The sequence below is a fragment of the Anomaloglossus baeobatrachus genome, chromosome 4 (genome assembly GCF_048569485.1).
Source record: "Anomaloglossus baeobatrachus isolate aAnoBae1 chromosome 4, aAnoBae1.hap1, whole genome shotgun sequence".
NCBI classification, from domain to species: Eukaryota; Metazoa; Chordata; class Amphibia; order Anura; family Aromobatidae; genus Anomaloglossus; species Anomaloglossus baeobatrachus.
Genome location: NC_134356.1, coordinates 7581361 through 7604149, shown reverse-complemented (window position 1 = coordinate 7604149; position 22789 = coordinate 7581361). Strand labels below are relative to the sequence as shown.

Below are 22789 nucleotides of genomic sequence, written 5' to 3'. Positions count from 1 at the left end.
CATATCCCGGGATTTGCCTCACAGGGATGTTCTAGATCGGCCTGCTGTGTGATATTATGGGGATGTTCTAGATCGGCCTGCTGTGTCATATTACGGGGATGTTCTGGATGGGCCTGCTGTGATATTATGGGAATGTTCTGGATCGGTCTGGTGTGATATTACGGGGTTGTTCTGGATGGGCCTGCTGTGTGATATTATGGGGATGTTCTGGATGCGCCTGCTGTGTGACATTATGGGGATGTTCTGGATCTGTCTGCTGTGTGACATTATGGGGATGTTCTGGATCTGTCTGCTGTGTGATATTACGGGGATGTTCTGGATGGGCCTGCTGTGTGATATTATGGGGATGTTCTGGATCGGCCTGCTGTGTGATATGCCGGGGATGTTCTGGATGGGCCTGCTGTGTGATATTATGGGGATGTTCTGGATCGGCCTGCTGTGTGATATTATGGGATGTTCTGGATGGGCCTGCTGTGTGATATTATGGGATGTTCTGGATGGGCCTGCTGTGTGATATTATGGGATGTTCTGGATGGGCCTGCTGTGTGATATTATGGGATGTTCTGGATGGGCCTGCTGTGTGATATTATGGGGATGTTCTGGATCGGCCTGCTGTGTGATATTACGGGGATGTTCTGGATCAGTCTGCTGTGTGATATTATGGGATGTTCTGGATGGGCCTGCTGTGATATTATGGGATGTTCTGGATCGGTCTGCTGTGTGATATTATGGGGATGTTCTGGATGGGCCTGCTGTGTGATATTACGGGGATGTTCTGGATCGGCCTGCTGTGATATTACGGGGATGTTCTGGATCGGTCTGCTGTGTGATATTATGGGATGTTCTGGATGGGCCTGCTGTGACATTACGGGGATGTTCTGGATCGGTCTGCTGTGTGATATTATGGGATGTTCTGGATCGGTCTGTGTGATATTATGGGGATGTTCTGGATGGATCTGCTGTGTTATATTACGGGGATGTTCTGAATTCAGGCTGGAACCCCATTTATTGCCAATATTGAAAAGCAGAATTAACCCTTTGCCCTGGGGGAAGGTGGGTGTAGGGGTCTGTTTCCCGAAGAATGCTCTGTTAGGCGGCATTAACCATTTTGTGGCCCGTTATAATGGTTGGGGATTACCGTCTGTCGCACTGCCTGATTTTTGGTCTCTATTTATCTTAGGGCTCCGGAGATTATATTGGGATTACCGTTCTGTGAAGCCATTGACATGTGGTCTTTGGGGTGTGTGATTGCCGAGCTGTTTTTGGGGTGGCCTCTGTACCCCGGGGCGTCTGAGTATGATCAGGTAAGGTCTTCTGCGTGGCCAGTGGACACCCCTCTTATAACGCTCCGGCACCATTATAAAATGTGCTTTATCTCCTCGCAGATCCGGTACATCTCCCAGACGCAGGGTCTTCCTGCCGAGTATCTGCTCAGCTCCGGGACGAAGACCACCAGGTTCTTTAATCGTGATGGCGACTCTCCGTACCCCCTGTGGAGGCTGAAGGTAAGCAGAGCTCTCTGGTATAAATTCGGCTACGCCATGATATAGTGGTCATTCTTCCATGGCTTCCATTTTTGGTGGGGCCGAGCAGCGGCGACTGAGAACAAAGAATGGAGGATTCCTTTAAATCCTTCCATGGAAGCGAGTGTATACTGCCAGCGCCAACCTCTGACAGCCGTGATCGGAGCATGCGGCCATCTTTGCTGCTTAACCCTTTAGTTGACGCTGTCTGTCTGACTTTACACAGTACACGTATTACCTGGCACCCATTGTCCCCAATGTAATAAAGGGATGCCAATTGTATATTAACCAGTGTGGCAGCAATATAAACAGCAGGATGCTGTACAAAAAATGCTTGTCGCCTCCCGCGACAGAAAAATGGAAAAAAACACGCATTAAATGCTTGCTGTTATATGTATGGCGGCCTAGTGGTGTCAGTAAAAGCCTGTCAGTAGTAAGACGGTCTCTGTTGCCCATAGCAACCAATCACGGAGCAGCTTTCATCACCAAAACAGCTGTGGAAAAATGAAAGCTGCGCTGTGATTGGTTGCTATGGATAGCAAAGGCACGCAGGCCTAATATACAGTACTGATGATCAATAAAGGCGACATGTTGTGTGCCGGGCGCAGACGATGGTTGTGAAATACATCTCTGCCTGTCTGGGTGCCCCGGTATGGGCCGCCATTGTTTTCTGCTGTGATTTTTTTTTTTTTTCCCAATTATAGTATAAATTACACTGGAAAATGCTTTTGAGGTCTGTTCCAAAGCCCAGGAAGCCCCCAAAGGGGAATATTTGTGGGGTTTACTATGTTCCTCCCAAACAGCGACCGACATCAATAAACTCCTCAGGCAAAATTGATATGAGGCAAAATATGCGAAATATAAAACTGGCGCAAATGTCTTAATATATCAAACCTTACAGTGCCACATCCGGCCATCAGTGTCCATGATGGTCTGTATAAATAATGGCTGATAACAGGGAGTGATAGATTCTCTTCCTTGCTGCAGACGCCTGATAATCACGAGTCTGAGACCGGCATCAAATCCAAGGAGGCCAGAAAGTACATCTTCAACTGCCTGGATGATATGGCTCAGGTGAAGGAGTGGTCACGATGGTTGTGGGCATGGGTACGGCCAGTGGAAGAGGGGACAGGTACAGCCCTTGGTAGAGGGGGGATGGGTACAGCCCATTGTGGGGGGGTACGGTCCATGGCGGGAGGGGGTAACGGGTACGGCTCGTGGTGGGAGGATTGGTATGGCCCATGGCAAAGGGGAGAGGAAGGGTGCAGCCAACATGGTGGGAGGGGGGCAACATTTGCCCATGGTGATTGTGAGGGGGATGTGTATGGTCCATGGTGACAGGGAGGACGGGTGAGGTGGATGGGTACGACCCATGGAGAGGGGTATGGCCAACATGGTGGGAGGGGGGAAACGGGTGCAGTCCATGGTGGTGGAGATGGGTACGGCCGATGGTAGGGGTGTGCATTGTGGCGGTGTGATGTGTTGGGGCTGTAGAGAGACTGATGACCTTAAGTTGGAATCTGCTTTATATACAGGTGAACATGACCTCGGATCTGGAGGGCAGCGACATGCTGGTGGAGAAGGCGGACAGAAGAGAGTTCATTGACTTGCTGAAGAAAATGCTGACCATCGATGCCGACAAGAGGATAACCCCCATCGAGACCCTGAACCATCCGTTCGTCACCATGACCCATCTCTTGGACTTCCCTCATAGCTCACAGTACGGCGTCTGCCTTCTCTTTGCGCCCTCCTCGCTCTGCCCCTTCTTTTCCCGCCCTTCCCGCTTTGCCCCTTCTTTTCGCGCCCTTCCCGCTTTGCCCCTTCTTTTCGCGCCCTTCCCGCTTTGCCCCTTCTTTTCGCGCCCTTCCCGCTTTGCCCCTTCTTTTCGCACCCTTCCCGCTTTGCCCCTTCTTTTCGCACCCTTCCCGCTTTGCCCCTTCTTTTCGCGCCCTTCCCGCTCTGCCCCCTCTTTTCGCGCCCTTCCCGCTCTGCCCCCTCTTTTCGCACCCTTCCCGCTCTGCCCCCTCTTTTCGCGCCCTTCCCGCTCTGCCCCCTCTTTTCGCGCCCTTCCCGCTCTGCCCCCTCTTTTCGCGCTCTGCCCCCTCTTTTCGCGCCCTTCTCGCTCTGCCCCCCCCCCTCATTTCACACCCTCCCCGCTCTCCTCCCTTCCCCCTTTCACCTGCCCCCCTTCTCGCCACCCGCCCTACCTTTTATTCATGGTCTCTCTCTCTATCCACAGTGTAAAGTCTTGCTTCCAAAATATGGAGATTTGCAAGAGACGGGTGAATATATACGACACTGTGAACCACAGCAAAACCCCATTTATCACGCATGTGGCCCCCAGCACCTCCACCAACCTCACCATGACATTCAGCAACCAGCTCAATACTGTGCACAGCCAGGTAAGCTCCCTGCCCTGTGCCCCCCCTCCTGCGCTCCCTGCCCTGTGCCCCCCCCCTTGCGCTCCCTGCCCTGTGCCCCCCCCTTGCGCTCCCTGCCCTGTGCCCCCCCCCCCTTGCGCTCCCTGCCCTGTGCCCCCCCGTGCTTCCTGCCCTGTGCCGGCTGTGCAGATTTCTCTCTATTCTTCTAATGCCCCCCACCTTGTCCTAGACCTCTGCGGCCTCTATGGCAGCCGTGGCCCAGAGGAGCATGCCCCTGCAGACTGCAGCCCCGCAGATCTGTGCCCGGCCGGACCCCTTCCAGCAGGCCCTGATCGTCTGTCCTCCGGCTTTCCAAGGTAAGAGCCCACGTTAGAAGACACCGCACCGCGAATATCGTGACTAGTCTGCAGGAATATAGACGTGACCGCCTGTCATTGCTTCCACTGATACACTGCTCCAGATCCTCAGCGGAGGATAGCCGGGGCGCTGTTTATTGCTCCTCTGCACAGGGATTACTCCGGATGTATCGCCATACTTTCAGTTCCGCGTCATTGTAAAACCTCTGCTTGCTGTCAGTGAAGGGGCGGCCTTCTTAAAGGGACGTCCTCTGCAAGACTCTGATTCCTAATTGTTTTGTGTACTTGTTACCATCCCCCATTCACGTGAGGGTTTACCCACAGGGCAATGTCTCCATGGTTTCCCCGCAGGGCTGCAGACCTCTCCTTCCAAACATGGCGGCTACTCTGTGCGTATGGATAACGCGGTGCCTCTGGTGACGCAGGCGGCCAGCGCCCAGGCCCTGCAGCTCCAGCCCGGGCTCCTCGCACAGGTACGACGGCTGTGCTGCTGCTGCATGTTTTTCGCTGTGGTCCTGCCTCTAGGTGGCGCTGTTGTATTGCAGGACAGTAACGTTGCGTGCTCTTGTCTGCAGCAGGCGTGGCCCGGCGGCACCCAGCAGATCCTGCTCCCCCCGGCCTGGCAGCAGCTGGCAGGAGTGGCCGCCCATACATCGGTGCAGCACGCTGCGGTCCTCCCGGAGAGCATAGCCGGCAGCCAGCAGCTGGCGGACTGGAGGTAAGGGCCGATCTATGTCTGCTCTTTAGTTTTCTGTCCGCGGACATGTGTGCTCTATTTGTGGGGTAGCCTTACAAATCCAATCTCTGCTCCCGCACATCGCCCCCGGTGGTGACATGCAGGAGTGGCCTGTGCAGGGCTCTGGGGTCATGCTGCACTGATTACCCTGCTCCCGCACAGCGCCCCCGGTGGTGACATGCAGGTGTGGCCTGTGCAGGGCTCTGGGGTCATGCTGCACTGAATACTCTGCTCCCGCACAGCGCCCCTGGTGGTGACTTGCAGGAGCGGCCTGTGCAGGGCTCTGGGGTCATGCTGCACTGATTACCCTGCTCCCGCACAGCGCCCCCGGTGGTGACATGCAGGTGTGTCCTGTGCAGGGCTCTGGGGTCATGCTGCACTGAATACTCTGCTCCCGCACAGCGCCCCTGGTGGTGACTTGCAGGAGTGGCCTGTGCAGGGCTCTGGGGTCATGCTGCACTGATTACCCTGCTCCCGCACAGCGCCCCCGGTGGTGACATGCAGGAGCGGCCTGTGCAGGGCTCTGGGGTCATGCTGCACTGAATACTCTGCTCCCGCACAGCGCCCCCGGTGGTGACATGCAGGAGCGGCCTGTGCAGGGCTCTGGGGTCATGCTGCACTGAATACTCTGCTCCCGCACAGCGCCCCCGGTGGTGACATGCAGGAGCGGCCTGTGCAGGGCTCTGGGGTCATGCTGCACTGAACACCCTGCTCCCGCACAGCGCCCCCGGTGGTGACTTGCAGGAGTGGCCTGTGCAGGGCTCTGGGGTCATGCTGCACTGAATACTCTGCTCCCGCACAGCGCCCCCGGTGGTGACTTGCAGGAGCGGCCTGTGCAGGGCTCTGGGGTCATACTGCACTGATTACCCTGCTCCCGCACAGCGCCCCCGGTGGTGACTTGCAGGAGTGGCCTGTGCAGGGCTCTGGGGTCATACTGCACTGATTACCCTGCTCCCGCACAGCGCCCCCGGTGGTGACTTGCAGGAGCGGCCTGTGCAGGGCTCTGGGGTCATACTGCACTGAATACTCTGCTCCCGCACAGCGCCCCCGGTGGTGACTTGCAGGAGCGGCCTGTGCAGGGCTCTGGGGTCATGCTGCACTGATTACCCTTCTCCCGCACAGCGCCCCCGGTGGTGACTTGCAGGAGTGGCCTGTGCAGGGCTCTGGGGTCATGCTGCACTGAATACTCTGCTCCCGCACAGCGCCCCCGGTGGTGACATGCAGGAGTGGCCTGTGCAGGGCTCTGGGGTCATGCTGCACTGAATAGTCTGCTCCCGCACAGCGCCCCCGGTGGTGACTTGCAGGAGCGGCCTGTGCAGGGCTCTGGGGTCATGCTGCACTGAATACTCTGCTCCCGCACAGCGCCCCCGGTGGTGACATGCAGGAGCGGCCTGTGCAGGGCTCTGGGGTCATGCTGCACTGAATACTCTGCTCCCGCACAGCGCCCCCGGTGGTGACTTGCAGGAGCGGCCTGTGCAGGGCTCTGGGGTCATGCTGCACTGAATACTCTGCTCCCGCACAGCGCCCCCGGTGGTGACTTGCAGGAGCGGCCTGTGCAGGGCTCTGGGGTCATGCTGCACTGAATACCCTGCTCCCGCACAGCGCCCCCGGTGGTGACATGCAGGAGCGGCCTGTGCAGGGCTCTGGGGTCATGCTGCACTGAATACTCTGCTCCCGCACAGCGCCCCCGGTGGTGACTTGCAGGAGCGGCCTGTGCAGGGCTCTGGGGTCATGCTGCACTGAATACTCTGCTCCCGCACAGCGCCCCCGGTGGTGACTTGCAGGAGCGGCCTGTGCAGGGCTCTGGGGTCATGCTGCACTGAATACTCTGACCTTTACCTTTTTTCATTTCTTGCACTTGTCAGGAGCTCGCACGCCCACAGCGGCCACTACAACCCCATAATGCAGCAGCCGGCGCTCCTCGCTGGTCATGTGACCTTACCCGCCGCTCAGCCTCTGAATGTGGGCGTGGCTCATGTCATGAGACAGCAGCCAATCAGCAGCGCTTCCTCCTCATCTCGCAAAAAGCAGCATCACTCCGCAGTCAGGTGAGAGCGCGGGCCGGGGGAGGGGATACGCAACTCAGCACATACAGCCTATACTCCAGAGCTGCACTCACTATTCTGCTGGTGCAGTCACTGTGTACATACATTACTGATCCTGAGTTACCTCCTGTATTATACTCCAGAGCTGCACTCACTATTCTGCTGGTGCAGTCACTGTGTACATTACATTACTGATCCTGAGTTACCTCCTGTATTATACTCCAGAGCTGCACTCACTATTCTGCTGGTGCAGTCACTGTGTACATACATTACTGATCCTGAGTTACCTCCTGTATTATACTCCAGAGCTGCACTCACTATTCTGCTGCTGCAGTCACTGTGTACATACATTACTGATCCTGAGTTACCTCCTGTATTATACTCCAGAGCTGCACTCACTATTCTGCTGGTGCAGTCACTGTGTACATACATTTCTGATCCTGAGTTACCTCCTGTATTATACTCCAGAGCTGCACTCACTATTCTGCTGGTGCAGTCACTGTGTACATACATTACTGATCCTGAGTTACCTCCTGTATTATACTCCAGAGCTGCACTCACTATTCTGCTGGTGCAGTCACTGTGTACATACATTACTGATCCTGAGTTACCTCCTGTATTATACTCCAGAGCTGCACTCACTATTCTGCTGGTGCAGTCACTGTGTACATACATTACTGATCCTGAGTTACCTCCTGTATTATACTCCAGAGCTTCATTCACTATTCTGCTGGTGCAGTCACTGTGTACATACATTACTGATCCTGAGTTACCTCCTGTATTATACTCCAGAGCTGCACTCACTATTCTGCTGGTGCAGTCGCTGTGTACATACATTACATTACTGATCCTGAGTTACCTCCTGTATTATACTCCAGAGCTGCACTTACTATTCTGCTGGTTGCTACTAGAAACCATGAATAAAGCTGTTGTTGGACACATGCCCTAATATTCTGGCTCCTCCCCCTCTTGCTTCCTCTGGTCACACGGGGGGAGGTTGTGTAATTTATACTGATTTTTTTGCTTATGTTAATGATATTTAAACTATTTTTAACAATTTTTTTTTTCTTTCCTTTTTTTTTTTTTTTTTTTTACCTCTGACTCCGCCCTCATAGAAATAACTCCTCCTACGAAGTGTCATCCAGCCAATCACACAACTCCCCCCAGCGTTCTAAGCGGGTGAAGGAGAACACGCCCCCTCGCTGCACCGTCCCGCAGAGTTCAGCTCCGTGTGTCCCCTCCATCACCTGCGGCTGGGGAGAAAGCTCGCTGGGCCCCTCCCGGGTCGACCATCAGCGGCAAACAATCGTCATCCCTGATACTCCCAGCCCTGCGGTCAGCGTCATCACCATCAGCAGCGACACCGACGAAGAGGAGGAGCAGAAACACGTGGCGCCCAGGTGAGCCCCGAAACCGCCAGCCCTGGAGCGTCAATTAAAATCCCCTGGCCTGCGGAGATCCCGACGCCCCTCTATGGCCCATGGCCTGCGGAGCCCCACAGGCCCCTCTTGTATGGCCCATGCCCCCGACGCTCCTCTTGTATGGCAGCTGCCCAGCGGAGCCCACGACGCTCCTCTTGTATGGCAGCTGCCCGGCGGAGCCCACAACGCGCCTCTTGTATGGCAGCTGCCCGGCGGAGCCCACGACGCTCCTCTTGTATGGCAGCTGCCCGGCGGAGCCCACAACGCGCCTCTTGTATGGCAGCTGCCCAGCGGAGCCCACGATGCTCCTCTTGTATGGCAGCTGCCCTGCGGAGCCCACGATGCTCCTCTTGTATGGCAGCTGCCCAGCGGAGCACACAACGCTCCTCTTGTATGGCAGCTGCCCAGCGGAGCACACGACGCTCCTCTTGTATGGCAGCTGCCCAGCGGAGCCCCTCTTAGGTGGCCCCTGCCCAGTGGGAGCCCTTGGTGCCCCACTTAGGTGGCCCCTGCCCCGTGGGAGCCCCTCTTAGGTGGCCCCTGACCTATGGGAGCCCTTGGTGGCCCCTGCCCTGTGAGAGCCCTCGACACCCCTCTTAGATGGCCCCTGCCCTGTGGGCGCCCCTCTTAGGTGGCCCCTGCCCTGTGGGCGCCCCTCTTAGGTGGCCCCTGCCCTGTGGGTGCCCCTCTTAGGGGGCCCCTGCCCTGTGGGCGCCCCTCTTAGGTGGCCCCTGCCCTGTGAGAGCCCTCGGTGCCCCTCTTAGGTGGCCCCTGCCCTGTGGGAGCCCTCGGTGCCCCTCTTAGATGGCCCCTGCCCTGTGAGAGCCCTCGGCGCCCCTCTTAGGTGGCCCCTGCCCTGTGGGAGCCCTCGGCGCCCCTCTTAGGTGGCCCCTGCCCTGTGGGAGCCCTCGGCGCCCCTCTTAGGTGGTCCCTGCCCTGTGGGAGCCCTTGGTGCCCCTGTTAGGTGGTCCCTGCCATGTGGAGCAGTGATTGACTGCGGCTTTATGTGGGTGGAGATGGAGGTGGGATAGGTCCTAATATTCGGCGCTGTCCTCGCTGTGATACTAGAATTAGAAGACACGGCGCCCCCTGGTGGTTGATGACTTTTTCTATCTTCTATGTTGTATATGCATTGTTGGCTATTAACCCTTTGTGTTGTGCCCGCAGCCTCCCCAAGCAGCGGAGGAACGTTATCAGCTGCGTCACGGTGCACGACTCTCCCCCCTCTGATTCCTCACACACCAGCACCTATGCTGCCGCCAGCCGGCACCGACGTATGCCCAACCCCGCCGCACACGAGGCCAAATCTCAGCGGGATGTCCCCTGCTCTACAAACTCTCGCACCATCATTGTGCCGCCACTGAAGACCCAGCCCAGCGAGAGGCGCCTGGAGTGTGAGCGCAGGCAGCCGGGTAAGTGCGCGGCGGAGCGGGCGGTCACGCTGGCGGTCTCTCCATGTGCTGCGTCCTCTTTCAGGAAGGATTGTGCTCACTCTTCTTTCTGTCACCCATAGATACAACAAGTCACCACTCCTACAAGCCCAAATCCTCGTCCTCCATAGCGGCTTCCGCTACACATTCCTCCAGCAACTCTACCACGTCAGCCACGTATCGCCAGCCTCGAGCTGCCGGCCACGCCTTCCAACAGCAGCCACTCAACCTCAGCCAGGTACAGCATGGGGGGTGACTGGATCGGGTAGTGCCTGCTCCTTGGCACTTTGTGAACCCCAGGTCCCTGACTGGTTATGCTCCCCACATCCCTAGTGTTTCTAGCCAGTTTTACGCCCACTATCCCTGGCATCCAGTGTGTGATGGTGTGCGTGATGGTGTGCGTGATGGTGTGCGTGATGGTGTGTGTGTGATGGTGTGTGTGTGATGGTGTGTGCGTGATGGTGTGTGCGTGATGGTGTGTGCTTGATGGTGTGTGCGTGATGGTGTGTGCGTGATGGTGTGTGCGTGATGGTGTGTGTGTGTGCGCGCGGTGGTTTGCTCTCCCCGTGTCCCTGGCGTCCGGTGGTTTGTGTGATCGATGATGTCCGTTGCTGTTGATGATTTGGTGTTTGTGTGGTGCAGTCTCTTGTGTGTCTCTGGACGGTGCCATCAGATCACCTCTCTGTAGTCTCTTGTGTGTCTCTAGACGGTGCCATCAGATCACCTCTCTGTAGTCTCTTGTGTGTCTCTAGACTGTGCCATCAGATCACCTCTCTCTGTAGTCTCTCGACGGTGCCATCAGATCACCTCTCTCTGTAGTCTCTCGTGTGTCTCTAGACGGTGCCATCAGATCACCGCTCTGTAGTCTCTCGTGTGTCTCTAGACTGTGCCATCAGATCACCTCTCTCTGTAGTCTCTCGTGTGTCTCTAGACGGTGCCATCAGATCACCTCTCTCTGTAGTCTCTCGTGTGTCTCTAGACGGTGCCATCAGATCACCGCTCTGTAGTCTCTCGTGTGTCTCTAGACTGTGCCATCAGATCACCTCTCTCTGTAGTCTCTCGTGTGTCTCTAGACGGTGCCATCAGATCACCTCTCTCTGTAGTCTCTCGTGTGTCTCTAGACGGTGCCATCAGATCACCTCTCTGTAGTCTCTCGTGTGTCTCTCTAGACGGTGCCATCAGATCACCTCTCTGTAGTCTCTCGTGTCTCTCTAGACGGTGCCATCAGATCACCTCTCTCTGTAGTCTCTCGTGTCTCTCTAGATGGTGCCATCAGATCACCTCTCTGTAGTCTCTCGTGTCTCTCTAGACGGTGCCATCAGATCACCTCTCTCTGTAGTCTCTCATGTCTCTCTAGACGGTGCCATCAGATCACCTCTCTGTAGTCTCTCGTGTCTCTCTAGACGGTGCCATCAGATCACCTCTCTCTGTAGTCTCTCGTCTCTCTCTAGACGGTGTCATCAGTGTCATCAGATCACCTCTCTGTAGTCTCTTGTGTGTCTCTAGACGGTGCCATCAGATCACCTCTCTGTAGTCTCTCGTGTTTCTCTAGACGGTGTCATCAGATCACCTCTCTGTAGTTCCTCGTGTGTCTCTAGATGGTGCCATCAGATCACCTCTCTCTGTAGTCTCTCGTGTGTCTCTAGACTGTCCCATCAGATCACCTCTCTCTGTAGTCTCTTGTGTGTCTCCAGACGGTGCCATCAGATCACCTCTGTAGTCTCTCGTGTCTCTCTAGACGGTGCCATCAGATCACCTCTCTGTAGTCTCTCGTGTGTCTCTAGTCGGTGTCATCAGATCACCTCTCTCTGTAGTCTCTCGTGTGTCTCTAGACGGTGCCATCAGATCACCTCTCTCTGTAGTCTCTCGTGTGTCTCTAGACTGTGCCATCAGATCACCTCTTTCTGTAGTCTCTCGTGTGTCTCTAGACGGTGCCATCAGATCACCTCTTTCTGTAGTCTCTCGTGTGTCTCTAGACGGTGCCATCAGATCACCTCTCTCTCTGTAGTCTCTCGTGTGTCTCTAGACGGTGCCATCAGATCACCTCTCTCTCTGTAGTCTCTCGTGTGTCTCTAGACGGTGCCATCAGATCACCTCTCTCTGTAGTCTCTCGTGTGTCTCTAGACGGTGCCATCAGATCACCTCTCTTTGTAGTCTCTCGTGTGTCTCTAGACAGTGCCATCAGATCACCTCTCTGTAGTCTCTCGTGTGTCTCTAGACGGTGCCATCAGATCACCTCTCTCTGTAGTCTCTCGTGTGTCTCTAGATGGTGCCATCAGATCACCTCTCTCTGTAGTCTCTCGTGTGTCTCTAGACGGTGCCATCAGATCACCTCTCTCTGTAGTCTCTCGTGTCTCTAGACGGTGCCATCAGATCACCTCTCACTCTGTAGTCTCTCGTGTGTCTCTAGATGGTGCCATCAGATCACCTCTCTCTGTAGTCTCTCGTGTGTCTCTAGACGGTGCCATCAGATCACCTCTCTGTAGTCTCTTGTGTGTCTCTAGACGGTGCCATCAGATCACCTCTCTGTAGTCTCTCGTGTGTCTCTCCAGACGGTGCCATCAGATCACCTCTCTCTGTAGTCTCTGGTGTCTCTAGACGGTGCCATCAGATCACCTCTCTCTGTAGTCTCTCGTGTGTCTCTAGACGGTGCCATCAGATCACCTCTCTCTGTAGTCTCTCGTGTGTCTCTCTAGACGGTGCCATCAGATCACCTCTCTCTGTAGTCTCTCGTGTGTCTCTAGACGGTGCCATCAGATCACCTCTCTCTGTAGTCTCTCGTGTGTCTCTCTAGACGGTGCCATCAGATCACCTCTCTCTGTAGTCTCTCGTGTCTCTAGACGGTGTCATCAGATCACCTCTCTCTGTAGTTCCTCGTGTGTCTCTCTAGACGGTGCCATCAGATCACCTCTCTGTAGTCTCTCGTGTCTCTAGACGGTGCCATCAGATCACCACCTCTCTCTGTAGTCTCTCGTGTCTCTCTAGACGGTGCCATCAGATCACCTCTCTGTAGTATCTCGTGTCTCTAGACGGTGTCATCAGATCACCTCTCTGTAGTCTCTCGTGTGTCTCTCTAGATGGTGCCATCAGATCACCTCTCTCTGTAGTCTCTCGTGTCTCTAGACGGTGTCATCAGATCACCTCTCTGTAGTCTCTCGTGTGTCTCTAGACGGTGCCATCAGATCACCTCTCTCTGTAGTCTCTCGTGTGTCTCTAGTCGGTGTCATCAGATCACCTCTCTCTGTAGTCTCTCGTGTGTCTCTAGTCGGTGCCATGAGATCACCTCTCTCTGTAGTCTCTCGTGTCTCTAGACGGTGCCATCAGATCACCTCTCTCTGTAGTCTCTCGTGTGTCTCTAGACGGTGCCATCACATCACCTCTCTCTGTAGTCTCTCGTGTGTCTCTAGACGGTGCCATCAGATCACCTCTCTCTGTAGTCTCTCGTGTGTCTCTAGATGGTGCCATCAGATCACCTCTCTCTGTAGTCTCTCGTGTGTCTCTAGACGGTGCCATCAGATCACCTCTCTGTAGTCTCTCGCGTGTCTCTAGACGGTGCCATCAGATCACCTCTCTCTGTAGTCTCTCGTGTGTCTCTAGACGGTGCCATCACATCACCTCTCTCTGTAGTCTCTCGTGTCTCTAGATGGTGCCATCAGATCACCTCTCTGTAGTCTCTCGTGTCTCTCTAGACGGTGTCATCAGATCACCTCTCTGTAGTCTCTCATGTGTCTCTCTAGACGGTGTCATCAGATCACCTCTCTGTAGTCTCTCGTGTGTCTCTAGATGGTGCCATCAGATCACCTCTCTCTGTAGTCTCTCGTGTGTCTCTCTAGACGGTGTCATCAGATCACCTCTCTGTAGTCTCTCGTGTGTCTCTAGACGGTGCCATCAGATCACCTCTCTCTGTAGTCTCTCGTGTGTCTCTAGACTGTGCCATCAGATCACCTCTCTCTATAGTCTCTCGTGTCTCTAGATGGTGCCATCAGATCACCTCTCTCTGTAGTCTCTCGTGTGTCTCTAGACGGTGTCATCAGATCACCTCTCTCTGTAGTCTCTCGTGTGTCTCTAGACGGTACCATCAGATCACCTCTCTCTGTAGTCTCTCGTGTCTCTAGACGGTGCCATCAGATCACCTCTCTCTGTAGTCTCTCGTGTGTCTATAGACGGTACCATCAGATCACCTCTCTCTGTAGTCTCTCGTGTCTCTAGACGGTGTCATCAGATCACCTCTCTGTAGTCTCTCATGTGTCTCTCTAGACGGTGTCATCAGATCACCTCTCTGTAGTCTCTCGTGTGTCTCTAGATGGTGCCATCAGATCACCTCTCTCTGTAGTCTCTCGTGTGTCTCTCTAGACGGTGTCATCAGATCACCTCTCTGTAGTCTCTCGTGTGTCTCTAGACGGTACCATCAGATCACCTCTCTGTAGTCTCTCGTGTCTCTAGATGGTGTCCTCAGATCACCTCTCTGTAGTCTCTCGTGTCTCTCTAGACGGTGCCATCAGATGACCTCTCTGTAGTCTCTCATGTGTCTCTAGACGGTGCCATCAGATCACCTCTCTGTAGTCTCTCGTGTGTCTCTAGTCGGTGCCATCAGATCACCTCTCTCTGTAGTCTCTCGTGTGTCTCTAGATGGTGCCATCAGATCACCTCTCTCTGTAGTCTCTCGTGTGTCTCTGTAGATGGTGCCATCAGATCACCTCTCTGTAGTCTCTCGTGTCTCTCTAGACGGTGCCATCAGATCACCTCTCTGTAGTCTCTCGTGTGTCTCTAGTCGGTGCCATCAGATGACCTTTCTCTGTAGTCTCTCGTGTCTCTCTAGATGGTGCCATCAGATCACCTCTCTGTAGTCTCTCGTGTCTCTCTGTAGATGGTGCCATCAGATCACCTCTCTGTAGTCTCTCGTGTCTCTCTAGATGGTGCCATCAGATCACCTCTCTCTGTAGTCTCTCGTGTGTCTCTAGTCGGTGCCATCAGATCACCTCTCTGTAGTCTCTCGTGTCTCTCTGTAGATGGTGCCATCAGATCACCTCTCTCTGTAGTCTCTCGTGTCTCTCTAGATGGTGCCAATAAGATCACCTCTCTCTGTAGTCTCTCGTGTCTCTCTAGATGGTGCCATCAGATCACCTCTCTCTGTAGTCTCTCGTGTTTCTCTAGATGGTGCCATCAGATCACCTCTCTCTGTAGTCTCTCGTGTCTCTGGACGGTGTCATCAGATCACCTCTCTCTGTAGTCTCTCGTGTCTCTAGATGGTGCCATCAGATCACCTCTCTCTGTAGTCTCTCGTGTCTCTAGACGGTGCCATCAGATCACCTCTCTGTAGTCTCTCGTGTCTCTCTAGACGGTGTCATCAGATCACCTCTCTGTAGTCTCTCATGTGTCTCTCTAGACGGTGTCATCAGATCACCTCTCTCTGTAGTCTCTCGTGTGTCTCTAGATGGTCCCATCAGATCACCTCTCTCTGTAGTCTCTCGTGTGTCTCTAGATGGTGCCATCAGATCACCTCTCTGTAGTCTCTCGTGTCTCTCTAGACGGTGCCATCAGATCACCTCTCTGTAGTCTCTCGTGTCTCTCTAGTCGGTGCCATCAGATCACCTCTCTCTGTAGTTTCTCGTGTGTCTCTAGATGGTCCCATCAGATCACCTCTCTCTGTAGTCTCTCGTGTGTCTCTAGACGGTGCAATCAGATCACCTCTCTCTGTAGTCTCTCGTGTGTCTCTCTAGACGGTGTCATCAGATCACCTCTCTGTAGTCTCTCGTGTGTCTCTAGACGGTGCCATCAGATCACCTCTCTCTGTAGTCTCTCGTGTGTCTCTCTAGACGGTGTCATCAGATCACCTCTCTCTGTAGTCTCTCGTGTGTCTCTCTAGACGGTGCCATCAGATCACCTCTCTGTAGTCTCTCGTGTGTCTCTAGACTGTGCCATCAGATCACCTCTCTCTGTAGTCTCTCGTGTGTCTCTAAACGGTGCCATCAGATCACCTCTCTCTGTAGTCTCTCGTGTGTCTCTAGACGGTACCATCAGATCACCTCTCTCTGTAGTCTCTCGTGTCTCTAGATGGTGCCATCAGATCACCTCTCTCTGTAGTCTCTCGTGTCTCTAGATGGTGCCATCAGATCACCTCTCTCTGTAGTCTCTCGTGTGTCTCTAGACGGTGTCATCAGATCACCTCTCTCTGTAGTCTCTCGTGTGTCTCTAGACGGTGTCATCAGATCACCTCTCTCTGTAGTCTCTCGTGTGTCTCTAGACGGTACCATCAGATCACCTCTCTCTGTAGTCTCTCGTGTCTCTAGACGGTGCCATCAGATCACCTCTCTCTGTAGTCTCTCGTGTCTCTAGACGGTGCCATCAGATCACCTCTCTCTGTAGTCTCTCGTGTGTCTCTAGACGGTACCATCAGATCACCTCTCTCTGTAGTCTCTCGTGTCTCTAGACGGTGTCATCAGATCACCTCTCTGTAGTCTCTCATGTGTCTCTCTAGACGGTGTCATCAGATCACCTCTCTGTAGTCTCTCGTGTGTCTCTAGATGGTGCCATCAGATCACCTCTCTCTGTAGTCTCTCGTGTGTCTCTCTAGACGGTGTCATCAGATCACCTCTCTGTAGTCTCTCGTGTGTCTCTAGACGGTACCATCAGATCACCTCTCTGTAGTCTCTCGTGTCTCTAGATGGTGTCATCAGATCACCTCTCTGTAGTCTCTCGTGTCTCTCTAGACGGTGCCATCAGATGACCTCTCTGTAGTCTCTCATGTGTCTCTAGACGGTGCCATCAGATCACCTCTCTGTAGTCTCTCGTGTCTCTCTAGACGGTGCCATCAGATGACCTTTCTCTGTAGTCTCTCGTGTGTCTCTAGTCGGTGCCATCAGATTACCTCTCTCTGTAGTCTCTCGTGTGTCTCTAGATGGTGCCATCAGATCACCTCTCTCTGTAGTCTCTCGTGTGTCTCTGTAGATGGTGCCATCAGATCACCTCTCTGTAGTCTCTCGTGTCTCTCTAGACGGTGCCATCAGATCACCTCTCTGTAGTCTCTCGTGTGTCTCTAGACGGTGCCATCAGATCACCTCTCTGTAGTCTCTCGTGTCTCTCTAGATGGTGCCATCAGATCACCTCTCTCTGTAGTCTCTCGTGTGTCTCTAGTCGGTGCCATCAGATCACCTCTCTGTAGTCTCTCGTGTCTCTCTGTAGATGGTGCCATCAGATCACCTCTCTCTGTAGTCTCTCGTGTCTCTCTAGATGGTGCCAATAAGATCACCTCTCTCTGTAGTCTCTCGTGTCTCTCTAGATGGTGCCATCAGATCACCTCTCTCTGTAGTCTCTCGTGTTTCTCTAGATGGTGCCATCAGATCACCTCTCTGTAGTCTCTCGTGTCTCTGGACGGTGTCATCAGATCACCTCTCTCTGTAGTCTCTCGTGTCTCTCTAGTCGGTGTCATCAGATCACCTCTCTCTGTAGTCTCTCGTGTGTCTCTAGTCGGTGCCATCAGATCACCTCTCTCTGTAGTCTCTCGTGTGTCTCTAGATGGTCCCATCAGATCACCTCTCTCTGTAGTCTCTCGTGTGTCTCTAGACGGTGCCATCAGATCACCTCTCTGTAGTCTCTCGTGTGTCTCTAGACGGTGCCATCAGATCACCTCTCTCTGTAGTCTCTCATGTGTCTCTCTAGTCGGTGTCATCAGATCACCTCTCTCTGTAGTCTCTCGTGTGTCTCTCTAGATGGTGCCATCAGATGACCTCTCTCTGTAGTCTCTTGTGTGTCTCTCTAGACGGTGCCATCAGATCACCTCTCTCTGTAGTCTCTCGTGTGTCTCTAGATGGTCCCATCAGATCACCTCTCTCTGTAGTCTCTCATGTGTCTCTCTAGTCGGTGTCATCAGATCACCTCTCTCTGTAGTCTCTCGTGTGTCTCTCTAGACGGTGTCATCAGATCACCTCTCTCTGTAGTCTCTCGTGTGTCTCTCTAGACGGTGCCATCAGATCACCTCTCTGTAGTCTCTCGTGTGTCTCTAGACGGTGTCATCAGATCACCTCTCTCTGTAGTCTCTCGTGTGTCTCTAGACGGTGCCATCAGATCACCTCTCTGTAGTCTCTCGTGTGTCTCTCTAGACGGTGCCATCAGATCACCTCTCTCTGTATTCTCTCGTGTGTCTCTAGATGGTGCCATCAGATCACCTCTCTCTGTATTCTCTCGTGTGTCTCTCTAGACGGTGCCATCAGATCACCTCTCTCTGTAGTCTCTCGTGTGTCTCTCTAGTCGGTGTCATCAGATCACCTCTCTCTGTAGTCTCTCGTGTGTCTCTAGACGGTGTCATCAGATCACCTCTCTCTGTAGTCTCTCGTGTGTCTCTCTAGATGGTGTCATCAGATCACCTCTCTCTGTAGTCTCTCGTGTGTCTTTAGACGGTGCCATCAGATCACCTCTCTCTGTAGTCTCTCGTGTGTCTCTAGTCGGTGTCATCAGATCACCTCTCTCTGTAGTCTCTCGTGTGTCTCTAGTCGGTGTCATCAGATCACCTCTCTCTGTAGTCTCTCGTGTGTCTCTAGACGGTGCCATCAGATCACCTCTCTCTGTAGTCTCTCGTGTGTCTCTAGACGGTGCCATCAGATCACCTCTCTGTAGTCTCTCGTGTGTCTCTAGACGGTGCCATCAGATCACCTCTCTCTGTAGTCTCTCGTGTCTCTAGATGGTGCCATCAGATCACCTCTCTCTGTAGTCTCTCGTGTCTCTAGACGGTGCCATCAGATCACCTCTCTCTGTAGTCTCTCGTGTGTCTCTCTAGACGGTGCCATCAGATCACCTCTCTCTGTAGTCTCTCGTGTGTCTCTAGATGGTGCCATCAGATCACCTCTCTCTGTAGTCTCTCGTGTGTCTCTAGACGGTGCCATCAGATCACCTCTCTCTGTAGTCTCTCGTGTGTCTCTAGATGGTGCCATCAGATCACCTCTCTGTAGTCTCTCGTTTCTCTCTAGACGGTGTCATCAGATCACCTCTCTCTGTAGTCTCTCGTGTCTCTCTAGACGGTGCCATCAGATCACCTCTCTCTGTAGTCTCTCGTGTCTCTAGACGGTGCCATCAGATCACCTCTCTGTAGTCTCTCGTGTGTCTCTGGACGGTGCCATCAGATCACCTCTCTCTGTAGTCTCTCGTGTCTCTAGATGGTGCCATCAGATCACCTCTCTGTAGTCTCTCGTGTGTCTCTGGATGGTGCCATCAGATCACCTCTCTCTGTAGTCTCTCGTGTGTCTCTAGATGGTGTCATCAGATCACCTCTCTCTGTAGTCTCTCGTGTGTCTCTAGATGGTCCCATCAGATCACCTCTCTCTGTAGTCTCTCGTGTCTCTCTAGATGGTCCCATCAGATCACCTCTCTCTGTAGTCTCTCGTGTGTCTCTAGACGGTGCCATCAGATCACCTCTCTGTAGTCTCTCGTGTGTCTCTAGACAGTGCCATCAGATCACCTCTCTCTGTAGTCTCTCGTGTGTCTCTAGACGGTGCCATCAGATCACCTCTCTCTGTAGTCTCTCGTGTCTCTAGATGGTGCCATCAGATCACCTCTCTCTGTAGTCTCTCGTGTCTCTAGATGGTGCCATCAGATCACCTCTCTCTGTAGTCTCTCGTGTGTCTCTAGACGGTGCCATCAGATCACCTCTCTGTAGTCTCTCGTGTGTCTCTAGATGGTGCCATCAGATCACCTCTCTCTGTAGTCTCTCGTGTGTCTCTCTAGACGGTACCATCAGATCACCTCTCTGTAGTCTCTCGTGTCTCTAGATGGTGTCATCAGATCACCTCTCTGTAGTCTCTCGTGTCTCTCTAGACGGTGCCATCAGATGACCTCTCTGTAGTCTCTCATGTGTCTCTAGACGGTGCCATCAGATCACCTCTCTGTAGTCTCTCGTGTCTCTCTAGACGGTGCCATCAGATGACCTTTCTCTGTAGTCTCTCGTGTGTCTCTAGTCGGTGCCATCAGATTACCTCTCTCTGTAGTCTCTCGTGTGTCTCTAGATGGTGCCATCAGATCACCTCTCTCTGTAGTCTCTCGTGTGTCTCTGTAGATGGTGCCATCAGATCACCTCTCTGTAGTCTCTCGTGTCTCTCTAGACGGTGCCATCAGATCACCTCTCTGTAGTCTCTCGTGTGTCTCTAGACGGTGCCATCAGATCACCTCTCTGTAGTCTCTCGTGTCTCTCTAGATGGTGCCATCAGATCACCTCTCTCTGTAGTCTCTCGTGTGTCTCTAGTCGGTGCCATCAGATCACCTCTCTGTAGTCTCTCGTGTCTCTCTGTAGATGGTGCCATCAGATCACCTCTCTCTGTAGTCTCTCGTGTCTCTCTAGATGGTGCCAATAAGATCACCTCTCTCTGTAGTCTCTCGTGTCTCTCTAGATGGTGCCATCAGATCACCTCTCTCTGTAGTCTCTCGTGTTTCTCTAGATGGTGCCATCAGATCACCTCTCTGTAGTCTCTCGTGTCTCTGGACGGTGTCATCAGATCACCTCTCTCTGTAGTCTCTCGTGTCTCTCTAGTCGGTGTCATCAGATCACCTCTCTCTGTAGTCTCTCGTGTGTCTCTAGTCGGTGCCATCAGATCACCTCTCTCTGTAGTCTCTCGTGTGTCTCTAGATGGTCCCATCAGATCACCTCTCTCTGTAGTCTCTCGTGTGTCTCTAGACGGTGCCATCAGATCACCTCTCTGTAGTCTCTCGTGTGTCTCTAGACGGTGCCATCAGATCACCTCTCTCTGTAGTCTCTCGTGTGTCTTTAGACGGTGCCATCAGATCACCTCTCTCTGTAGTCTCTCGTGTGTCTCTAGTCGGTGTCATCAGATCACCTCTCTCTGTAGTCTCTCGTGTGTCTCTAGACGGTGCCATCAGATCACCTCTCTCTGTAGTCTCTCGTGTGTCTCTAGACGGTGCCATCAGATCACCTCTCTGTAGTCTCTCGTGTGTCTCTAGACGGTGCCATCAGATCACCTCTCTCTGTAGTCTCTCGTGTCTCTAGATGGTGCCATCAGATCACCTCTCTCTGTAGTCTCTCGTGTCTCTAGACGGTGCCATCAGATCACCTCTCTCTGTAGTCTCTCGTGTGTCTCTCTAGACGGTGCCATCAGATCACCTCTCTCTGTAGTCTCTCGTGTGTCTCTAGATGGTGCCATCAGATCACCTCTCTCTGTATTCTCTCGTGTGTCTCTAGATGGTGCCATCAGATCACCTCTCTCTGTAGTCTCTCGTGTGTCTCTAGATGGTGCCATCAGATCACCTCTCTGTAGTCTCTCGTTTCTCTCTAGACGGTGTCATCAGATCACCTCTCTCTGTAGTCTCTCGTGTCTCTCTAGACGGTGCCATCAGATCACCTCTCTCTGTAGTCTCTCGTGTCTCTAGACGGTGCCATCAGATCACCTCTCTGTAGTCTCTCGTGTGTCTCTGGACGGTGCCATCAGATCACCTCTCTCTGTAGTCTCTCGTGTCTCTAGATGGTGCCATCAGATCACCTCTCTGTAGTCTCTCGTGTGTCTCTGGACGGTGCCATCAGATCACCTCTCTCTGTAGTCTCTCGTGTGTCTCTAGATGGTGTCATCAGATCACCTCTCTCTGTAGTCTCTCGTGTGTCTCTAGATGGTCCCATCAGATCACCTCTCTCTGTAGTCTCTCGTGTCTCTCTAGATGGTCCCATCAGATCACCTCTCTCTGTAGTCTCTCGTGTGTCTCTAGACGGTGCCATCAGATCACCTCTCTGTAGTCTCTCGTGTGTCTCTAGACAGTGCCATCAGATCACCTCTCTCTGTAGTCTCTCGTGTGTCTCTAGACGGTGCCATCAGATCACCTCTCTCTGTAGTCTCTCGTGTCTCTAGATGGTGCCATCAGATCACCTCTCTGTAGTCTCTCGTGTCTCTAGATGGTGCCATCAGATCACCTCTCTCTGTAGTCTCTCGTGTGTCTCTAGACGGTGCCATCAGATCACCTCTCTGTAGTCTCTCGTGTGTCTCTAGATGGTGCCATCAGATCACCTCTCTCTGTAGTCTCTCGTGTGTCTCTAGACGGTGTCATCAGATCACCTCTCTCTGTAGTCTCTCGTGTCTCTAGATGGTGCCATCAGATCACCTCTCTCTGTAGTCTCTCGTGTGTCTCTAGATGGTGCCATCAGATCACCTCTCTCTGTAGTCTCTCGTGTGTCTCTAGATGTTGCCATCAGATCACCTTTCTCTGTAGTCTCTCGTGTCTCTCTAGTCGGTGCCATCAGATCACCTCTCTGTAGTCTCTCGTGTGTCTCTCTAGACGGTGTCATCAGATCACCTCTCTGTAGTCTCTCGTGTCTCTCTAGACGGTGCCATCAGATCACCTCTCTCTGTTGTCTCTCGTGTGTCTCTGTAGATGGTGCCATCAGATCACCTCTCTCTGTAGTCTCTCGTGTGTCTCTCTAGTCGGTGCCATCAGATGTCTTCTCTCTGTAGTCTCTCGTGTGTCTCTCTAGATGGTGCCATCAGATCACCTCTCTCTGTAGTCTCTCGTGTCTCTGTAGATGGTGCCATCAGATCACCTCTCTCTGTAGTCTCTCGTGTGTCTCTAGACGGTGTCATCAGATCACCTCTCTCTGTAGTCTCTCGTGTCTCTAGATGGTGCCATCAGATCACCTCTCTCTGTAGTCTCTCGTGTGTCTCTAGATGGTGCCATCAGATGACCTCTCTCTGTAGTCTCTCGTGTCTCTCTAGACGGTGCCATCAGATCACCTCTCTCTGTAGTCTCTCGTGTCTCTCTAGTCGGTGCCATCAGATCACCTCTCTCTGTAGTCTCTCGTGTGTCTCTTTAGTCGGTGCCATCAGATCACCTCTCTGTAGTCTCTCGTGTGTCTCTAGACGGTGCCATCAGATCACCTCTCTCTGTAGTCTCTCGTGTGTCTCTAGACTGTGC

The 22789-nt window shown here is 53.5% G+C and overlaps 1 protein-coding gene across 1 annotated transcript in view; it reads left to right on the top strand.

The window, feature by feature from the left end:
• Positions 1–22789, top strand: part of HIPK2 (homeodomain interacting protein kinase 2) — an 82403-nt gene that overhangs the window by 52501 nt on the left and 7113 nt on the right. The window contains 12 exon segments of the mRNA XM_075343535.1: positions 1181–1304; positions 1386–1505; positions 2511–2597; positions 3059–3243; positions 3763–3925; positions 4134–4260; positions 4612–4733; positions 4836–4978; positions 6862–7044; positions 8157–8441; positions 9630–9874; positions 9976–10130. Of these exon segments, the coding sequence (XP_075199650.1) occupies positions 1181–1304; positions 1386–1505; positions 2511–2597; positions 3059–3243; positions 3763–3925; positions 4134–4260; positions 4612–4733; positions 4836–4978; positions 6862–7044; positions 8157–8441; positions 9630–9874; positions 9976–10130 (1939 nt within the window).